This window comes from Triticum aestivum, chromosome 7B (genome assembly GCF_018294505.1).
Source record: "Triticum aestivum cultivar Chinese Spring chromosome 7B, IWGSC CS RefSeq v2.1, whole genome shotgun sequence".
In the NCBI taxonomy this organism is placed as follows: Eukaryota; Viridiplantae; Streptophyta; class Magnoliopsida; order Poales; family Poaceae; genus Triticum; species Triticum aestivum.
The window spans coordinates 686,276,380-686,285,671 of NC_057813.1; the positions used below are offsets into that span (position 1 = coordinate 686,276,380).

The following is a 9,292-nucleotide window of genomic DNA, read 5'->3' on the forward strand; positions in this document are numbered from 1 at the left end:
GCATCCATCGCAGTGAGTAACGACCACATACGGATCAACGTAGTGGCCCAGAAGATAACCTGCAAGAAATGAACATTTGTTGTTATGTTAAAAACCAAATCGTTTCTGCTGTTCCATATAGCCCATAATAAAGCACATACGCCTACACGAATGTGTCTCACTGATTCTATCTCAACTCCATTTAGCCATTGTCCCAAATAACGTGTTGATGCTAGTAGGAGGAGCAATGTTAAACGCTATATGGATAGACCGCCATAAAATTTTGGCCAGAGGGCAATCAAGAAAGAGGTGTTTGATAGATTCATCATGATCACAGAAACTACATCTGCGAGACCCTGTCCAGTTATGTTTTGCCAAATTGTCCTTAGTGAGAATGACTTGTTTGTGGACAAACCACATGAACACTTTAATTTTTAAGGGCACTTTGACTTTCCAAATATGCACTGATTGGGGAATAGAAGCCGAATTGATCATATCCAAATACATGGATTTCACCGAAAACACTCCATTCTTGGTTAGTTTCCGGTGCAACTGATCTAGTTGTTGAGAAAGTAGGACATCCATCAATCTTCTCACAAGATGGAGCCATGCTTCCCAACAGTTTCCCGCTAAAGTCCTTCTGAAGTGAATATTTAGAGGGCTGGACTGTAATACTGTTGCAACATAGGCATCCCTATGCTGAGCTATATTATATAGAGAAGGATATTGGATAGCAAGAGGCGTCTCCCCCAGCCATATGTATCCTCCCAGAATCTCGTGGAAGTACCATTACCAACGATAAACTTTGTTCTGTGAAAGAAGGCCGATTTCACTCTCATCAGTCCTTTCCAAAAAGGCGAATCGGTTGGTATGACCATCACTTGTGATAAGATCTTAGAATGAAGGTACTTATTACGCAGAATCTAGGCCCATGTGGCATCGCTCTCTACGGATAACTTGTACATCCATTTACTGAGTAAGCATCTGTTCTTCACCTCTAAATTTTTAATGCCAAGACCACCTTGGTCTTTTGGCCTACAAATAATATCCCATTTAGCAAGTCTGTATTTCTGTTTTAATTCGTCACTCTGCCAGAAGAAATGCGATCGATAGAACTCCAGTCTTTTCCGTACTCCTACTGGTACCTCGAAGAAGGACAAGAGAAACATTGGCATACTCGTGAGCACCGAATTAATAAGAATTAGTCGGCCTCCGTATGACATAAGTTTGCCTTTCCAGCAACTTAGTTTCTTTTCAAATCAATCTTCATTGCATTTCCATTCTTTGTTAGAGAGCTTGCGATGGTGAATCGGAATGCCCAGATATGTAAAAGGCAATGAGCCAATCCCACATCCAAACAATTGTTTGTAAGATTCTTGTTCGTCTTTAGCTCTCCCAAAACAGAACAATTCACTTTTGTGGAAGTTAATCTTTAACCACAACAACTGCTCGAATAAGCATAGCACAAGCTTCATATTTCTTGCTTTCAACAGATCATGCTCCATGAAGATGATGGTATCATCTGCGTACTTTAGAATGGACACTCCACCCTCCACTAAATGAGGAACGAGACCACCTACTTGGCCGTTTTCTTTAGCTCTTCATACCAGAATTGTCAACATATCTACCACTATGTTGAACAAGATAGGAGACATGGGGTCTCCCTGTCTTAGACACTTGTGTGTCTGAAAATAGTGACCTATATCATCATTCAGCTTTATTCCCACACTGCCTTTTTGCATGAAAGAATCTACCTGCTTTCTCCAGGATTGATCGAATCCTTTCATCCGCAAGGCCACTTAACCTTATCGTACGCTTTCTCAAAATCCACCTTAAAAACCACTCCATCTAGTTTTTTCATGTGGATCTCATGGAGCGTTTTATGAAGGACCACAACCCCTTCAAGGATGTTTCTGTCCGGCATGAAGGCTGTTTGAGATGGTTGCACCACACTATGTGCAATTTGTGTCAGCTTGTTAGTCCCCACCTTGGTGAAAATTTTAAAACTAACGTTAAGAAGACATATCGGTCGGAACTGCTCAATCCGTACCGCCTCTATCTTCTTAGGTAGCAGAGTTATCGTTCCAAAATCCAGGGCGTCGTTGGCGCCCCATCAGACTCATCTTCATAGTGGTGAAACATCGTCAGTTATCATGCCTTCGTCGTCGAGACGACCGGCCGGCCGGGTCTATGTGACCGTCGAGACGCTGCTTTCGCTACTTGCTTGTCGTCTTCGGAGAAGTTCGAGGGAATCATCTGGGCATTGTCGTCGTAGGAGGCCTTCGGATTAGGTCACCAAGCCCAAGCCAACCAAATGGGGTGCGCCAAGGGGTTGCCTTGGGGGACAAGTCAAAGGCGAAACACGAGGGTCTGAGGCGTTCCCCCCTTGGGGCGTACACCGTGATCTTTGGTGTTTCTAGAAGAGTCCTAGGAGGACGACATAAGGGATAACTCCTTCCCAAGTCGCATCCCTTGGCTCCACCTATGAATATGCGTGGAGAGGGTGCACCCCTTAGAAACAGACTAATCCTTTGGAGCACACCCTTGCTTTGTGTCCCTCTCTCTCTCTCTCTAGATTGATCTAGACGGAGAACACTGCTAGCTAGGGTGCCGTCTCGTCCCTCTAGTTCTTTCTTCATTGTTGCCTCTGGGAGCTCATGGACGAATAGGGCCACCTTCGAGATCCATTTTGCCGGAAGCGGAACCAGCGAACGACCATCATGGCATAGAGCACCCGCAGTGGAGCTCAACGACATCGAAATCGCGGCCACGCCGGCGCCATTCTGAAAGCCGGAGCTCATTTTCGGTGGGCTTGTTGGGCGACGCGCTAGCATGACTTCAAGGAGAATCAAGTTCCTCGAAGTTTGTAAGCTATATCTTCAACCCCCCCGCCCATCCGTAGGCTCATTGCCGCCACAACGTTGCCCATGGAAGCTCACATCATCCGCTCACTAAGTGTTTGACGAATTGCCTAGGTAACTTTTTGCCTTTTCATTGTTGTTTTACTATTTTTGCAATCAACATGAAATGTTGCAAGTAGTAGATTAAGAGGTCAAGGAAGATGTTCTTCGACGACTCTTCGTTGGAGAAGAAGGAAGAATATGACGATGATTTTGAGATGGCCATTGTTGTGATAGTTCATGAGGACTTTCGGAGACCAAGACTAGGATCACAATTTAGCCGCTTGGATATCAATCATGATAGAGCAGAAGCTCATCACAAGCTTATCAAGGATTACTTTGCGCCCAATCCAACATATTAGGAGAAGTATTTTTGGCAGTGATTTCGAATCCGAGTTGTAGCATGAAATTTGGTCTATTTGGGTAGGATGGAACACCACCATGTAAAGACCGAAGATCAAATAGTGAAAAACGGAGAAGACTGAAATAATTTAGGACGTCAACTACGAAAGACCGAGAAGATCGTACCAAGCAAACTGAAAAGACCTAACGTTCGGGCTTACTGCTAGAGATGCTCTTACTTCATGCGTCAACGACTTGAAGCATCACATTACAGTGCGTAGCAATGCATACTAATAGTTCACCCCAAACAAAAGCGGGAAGTTAAAACACACATAAGAAAAAACTCAAAACACAGCGTCCCTTATCTTGCAGCATCTTTTCCTTCCAGTGTCTAAACATAGGCCTGAAATCAATGCGTCCAGCTCAACTGGTCTCCGCCGCCCTCAGGTACCATCATGTTCTACCCAGACGCTGCAACTTTCCCGAGCCTGGATAGGTCCAGCATTGGGGTCGTCGGCAAGGATGACGGAGGTCAATTCGTGGTGGCCTGCAGTGAGCCTATTGATGGTATAGCTTAGAACATGAAATGGCTTAGGCCATGGCTCTTTGACGTGCTGTTCTTTTGGCGCATGATGAACAAGTTTCAGATGTTATCTTCGTCTCTGACCGTCTCTCACTTGTGCAAAAGATCAATTTGTCCATGAGTGACCGTTCTTCAATTGGGGTGGTGGTGGTGGCTGAAATCAAGTCTATGTCTGAAGGTTTCTCGTCAGTGTCCTTCAAACATGTCCGTCGGCATTTGAATGTTCCTGCTCATGTGCTAGCTAAATCATGTATGAACTCTTCTGGTCTTTGTGTTTTTTATTCTGTTCCAGATTGTATCCGGTGAACTCTGTGTAATGTTGTTCATTAATCTATAAAGCCGACGTTCTCTAAAAAAAAACACAACGGTTGGCATTTCTTACATAACATATTTGGGTTGTTTGTAGTATTGCAAATTTGCCTACTTTTTATATCCTGGGACACCGTACATAACATATTCGTCGATGTCTTTTTTATTTTTGAGCAAAGGCACACGGTACACGTGAATTATGCACTTTTTTTAGGGGCACGTGAGTTAGTCACTTATTAGCTTCACGGGCGAATGGCCTTTGTTTTCTAAGCCCAGAACAGACTATTCATTCCATCAGCATGCGCAGCATCCCACCTTTTTTAGTCCCACCTCGCCTAGCGAGCAGGGAACAGACCAGCTTAAATAGCACTCTCTACACACTGTCTCGCCGAGCACACTAGCGAGTGCTTGTAACCCGAGCGAGGGCTTCAAGGTGGTGCGAACGTTGCCGTAGCGCTGTGGGCCTGGTCCAGTCGTGCTTCTGCTGGCCCGCCCGTTCCAAGTTGGTAGTGGATCCGCTGGGGCCTGTGCGAAAGCTAGGCGTCACGGGCTATAATGTGGCAGGCATTGCGTGAGGCTGTTTTCACAGAGCAGCGAAAACTGCCCGCTTCCAACGGTGGGAGGATAACGGGCCGCTGCACAACTGGGCCGCTTGGGCCTCACAGCCTACTCCAACGAACCACCATCTTTTTTATTTTGTTTTTGTTCTGCTCACAAGGATTAGAGGCTGAACTGAATTGCAGATAAATACCTCTGAATTGTTTACAAATTTCTATCTCTTGGTTACAAACTAAATACCTTTAGATTGTTTACAAATTTTGATCTCTTGTTTACAAACTGTGATTGGAAATTCTCTTGGTTATCTATTTTTCAGTTAACATGTTTGTACGGTGATCATGTCTTCAAGTTTTTTTTATTTTTTATTTTTTTGCTCTCTGGTGCTGTGGAAGGCAACACAAAACATTTTACTCAATCAGTTTATCATCGCGGAGGAGCGGAGCTAGAAAACAACCCATGGCAACGTTTTGAAAGCACATAGTTCGTGGAAAGAAAAAAAATCATACAAAAAACATGGACAACCCAATCATATTCCATAAATTGAATTTTACTTAGAAGCCACATCGACACCAAAATAAATAAAGCCTATTACATCACAGAGAGCAAGATTCAGAAAATAACGTGCAATCATCCATGTCGTTGACCTCGTCCTCCGGAATGTTCCATTTCTCGGGCTCCTCCAAGCACTCATCGTTGGTAGACAGCAAGTGCAGCACCTGAAAAGCATGACATATTTTTTTGTCATTTCATCTAAACATCAGTAACTTAAACCTAGCAAGTATGATGAATGGGTACCTCGGACATCGATGGCCGCCACATTGCGGGCCGCATGATGCAGCGCGATGCGACGGTGACCATCCTCTTCAGCTGGTCCTTGTCGTAGTCATCGCCGAGGGCAGGGTCTGCGAGCTCGATCGCTTGCCCGGCCTCCAGAAGAGGTTTTGCCTAGAAAGACAGATTGATGAAACACACATAGTGTGAACTGTTCTGTTCGTTGGCGATTCAGTTAGTTCACTGGAGTGTGCTCATTCAGTTAGTGCTCACCCACTGAAGAAGACTTTGCTTGGAGCAGTCGATAGGCCGCCTTCCGGTGACGATCTCTAGGAGAAGAACTCCAAAGGCAAATATATCTGTCTTTTCATCGACGATGCCGTGCATGAAGTATTCTGGCGCCAAATACCCAAATGTGCCCTCTATGGGTACGACGGAGTGATGAGTCCATTGTTTTGGAAGCCACTTTGCCAGCCCAAAGTCAGAAATCTGTTGTGTAGACAGACAAATGGCCATCTTACTAAATAATCACATCACTTTCATAGTTGATTAACTGTCATTTCATTACTTGCATGGCATATAATTTTCGAGTAACTGTATTATTTTCTTTTGAAAGAAGATTGTTGTTTGGTGTGAATAGTAGATTTTTTCGATGAAAGTTCGGTTTTTATTGACTCAAAATATAGGGAATGTTAGTTTCACCTGAGGTTCAGAATCATCGCCGAGGAGGATGTTAGCGGCCTTGATGTCGCGGTGGATGATCCGATGCCTACAGAACATGTGCAGATACTGCAAACCCCTCGCGACACCCACCGCGATCTTCTGCCGCAGAGCCCACTCAAGGATCTTCCCACTATTCCCTGCAGAAAAAAAAATGTCATCGCCAGTGTCACTGACAAAAATCTTCAGGTCGATCACTCTGAACTTGCACACCGACTGAAATTCATTCGGATACCGTGGAGCGCCGATGCGAGCGTCCCGTTCGCGCAGAGCTCGAACACCAGGTAGAGCCCGTTCTCGACGCAGCACCCGAGCAGGTCGGCCGTGTTTGGGTGGCAGACATGCACCTGGATCCCTAGCTCTGACAGGAACTCCTTCTCCTTCTGCTCACTGGGCTTGCCCTTGGCCAGCCTCTTCACTGCTATGCATTGGCCGTCAGACAGTATGCCCTTGTACACTTCTGCATAGCCTCCTCTCCCCACTATATTATCTACATGAACATGAAACCATCAATCAAGTTACATTAAATCTTGCTGAATTTTGCATGATACATAAGTCTCTGAATTTTTTTTATTCAAATGATATGAACAGAAGGCCTGAAAAATAAGTTACCAACCTGGACTGAAGTCGTCTGTAGCAACTGAAATCTCTTCATAACTGTAGCACTTCCAGGCAGGTTTCTGATCTTCAGAGAACGTCGAGCAGACGTCGCCGGCTTTCGCGCCTTCGTCGTTGACGGTTCGTAGAAATGGTAGCCAGAGCTTCATGTCCGACAGCCGTCTCCATATGCCACTGTGGCCACGCCGGCTCATCGTGTCATTGCTACATGTGCTGCTGTAGCACTCTTCAGTGACCTGCAGGCGTTCCCCTCCCTCCGGTCCATCGAGGACCGCCCTCGGCGAGCTCTTGTCTTCCTCGTCGCCGTCAGCCTGCTTGCGTACCGAGCTTGATCGAAGTAGTTTTGTGAATGTTCTGCTCCATGTTGAACTTGAGGAGATGTTGCTGCTGCCTGCAGTTTGACGTTTTGAATTAGAACAAGAATGGACACACATGCTGGTTTTCAGAAGAAAAATAATAAGTGCTGAATTCTTTCACCATCAAATGACTGAGACTTGAGCCGGTTGCTACTCTGGGTCTGTGCCAGGCCTTCCCTTCCGACCGCGATCACCGAACAGTTGTTGGGAGCGTGCATGAAGCAGTAGTTTGCAACCTCAAAGTGATTCCTGAAATGCATAATACTGCTGATTACATTTACAGGAAGAGTGCAAATTTGCAGAAAAATACAGTTCAATATATGTACATGAACAGAGGAGTAGCTTATTGTTATTATTATTATTATTATTATTATTATTATTATAGGAACTTACTAAAGATTACCTGCGATATTTACTCCTTGATCTTCCAACGACTAGAAACTTGGCATCAGTCTGTTCAGCTTCCCGGGCCAGGGCTCTTGGAATGCTTGAGCTGCAGATTACCTTGGCCTCCAAATTGACCTGGGAAACAGAGCAAAGGCAGAGAAAACAGAGGATAAAACTCATCACCCTTTTGTTTCAGCTTGACGCAGAAGTAGTAATAAACTAATAATAGGCTTAAATGGAAGTTCAGTCCCAATTTGGCAGCATTGAAGACTGAATATAAGCACATGGATGAGGAAGCATAAAGGAAGACAAACCCAGGCCACCGTACTAATTACACCGAACAGGTGAACAGAGACATGACACCAAACTCAAAAACCTGTGAGCACAAACTTTGCTTCCAAGTTGCCACTGCACTGTTTTCACCAGAAGAGAAACGGAAAAAAAGGCGCAAGAAATGTAAACTAAGGACTGAACACCAAAGATCATCAGAAGCCATGTTCAGAAATGAATGTAAGCAGTTTGGTAAACAAATTGCAGAACTGAAATTGTCTTGTTTTCTGATAAATCTGCACCTGCTTGGCCTCGCATGTCTCCACCAACTCCCCAAGCATGTAGATGACGAAGGCGTTCGCCTTCTGGAGCCTGTTCTTCCTCCCCCTCCCTCCTGCCGGCCACGAACCACCACAACAACAGCAGCAAAATCATGAGCACAAGAGCAAGAATTATATTCATGGAGCAACACAAGTAAAATTGCCAGACGGTTACCAAGAACATGAACGGCGACGACGGAGTCGTTGGGCTTGGCAACGACCCTGATCGCCCACGACAGCAGCTCGGAGCAGCCGCGGGAGTTGTTGGGCACGCCGACCAGTATCCTGGAGCCAAGCAGCAGCAGCTGCTGCCGCCGCCGCCCATCGCTGCTGCCCCTGCTGCACTCCTCAATGGCGTCCATGTCTAGACCTCCCCTTACCAACCTCGATCCTTCCCAGGCAGCACCACTACTGGTTAGTGGCTGTGACCGGAGGACGAAGGCGACGACGACGGCCACGACAATGACAGGGATTTTGTAGAGGCAAAAGGTGACATGGCATGGTGAAAGGCACGCGAGTGCAGTGTAGTGAGAGAGGCAGGCGGTGGTTAGTTAGTTGGAGGTAGTGATGGCCATTTAGCTAGCTTTATTCCCCGTGGGCGACCACCATGGAACTCAGCGGAAGCTCGCAGCAGCACCAGCACTTGGCAGCAACCGCCGTGGCATTGCTTGCTTACAAAAATTGGGTTGCTTGGTGGTGAAGATGCGTGCCGGTGGTACAAAGACGGGTAGACCGGTGAACACCTAGGAGTGGCTCATGCTTGGATCTGATTGGGTCCTGCGGCATTTGGTAACCAATCTAATCTGCCATCTGTGGTGCATTTTATATAACCGTTTTAACGGTGCCGAAGGGCCGTTAAACTTAGCTGTTTGAGCAATTTACATCAGCAACTGCCTTTTATTATACTCTAAAGTATAAGAACTTTTAGAGATTCCACTATGGACTACATACTTTAGAGTGTTGATTCGCTCATTTTACTCCATATGCAGTCTATAGTGGAATCTCTAAAAGGTCTTATACTTTAGAGTATAAAAGGTTATAATTAGGTCCTAATACAGCCAACCACCGCCTCCGTCGTTCCATCGCCAGAGCTGGCCTGACATTGCATCCCATGGCCGAAAGTTGTGATGCTAAGGTGCAGGGGCTCGAGTTGCAGGGGTGAAACTCTAGGTCCGGCGT

General features: G+C 45.8%; 1 protein-coding gene across 1 annotated transcript; it reads right to left on the reverse strand.

Annotated features, from left to right (window-relative positions):
* Positions 1 to 5,174: 5,174 nt before the first annotated feature.
* Positions 5,175 to 8,613, reverse strand: LOC123159371 (probable receptor-like serine/threonine-protein kinase At5g57670). Its single transcript, XM_044577200.1, has 10 exons — positions 8,289 to 8,613; positions 8,096 to 8,187; positions 7,540 to 7,658; positions 7,258 to 7,385; positions 6,779 to 7,171; positions 6,398 to 6,652; positions 6,145 to 6,302; positions 5,716 to 5,931; positions 5,467 to 5,616; positions 5,175 to 5,387 (listed from the first exon to the last, which is right to left on the reverse strand). The coding sequence occupies exons 1-10, from the start codon at positions 8,473 to 8,475 to the stop codon at positions 5,265 to 5,267; spliced, it is 1,821 nt and encodes a 606-aa protein (XP_044433135.1). The 5' UTR covers positions 8,476 to 8,613; the 3' UTR covers positions 5,175 to 5,264.
* Positions 8,614 to 9,292: the final 679 nt, after the last annotated feature.

Bases quoted from the DNA above. Each gene is read 5' to 3' on its own strand.
- LOC123159371 (XM_044577200.1), bottom strand. From the start codon at position 8,475: ATGGACGCCATTGAGGAGTGCAGCAGGGGCAGCAGCGATGGGCGGCGG. The intron at 7,386-7,539 runs GTAATCTTTAGT...TATGCATTTCAG, and splicing joins TCAAGGAGTAAATATCGCAG to GAATCACTTTGAGGTTGCAA. The intron at 5,617-5,715 runs GTGAGCACTAAC...CTGTCTTTCTAG, and splicing joins AGCAAAGTCTTCTTCAGTGG to GCAAAACCTCTTCTGGAGGC.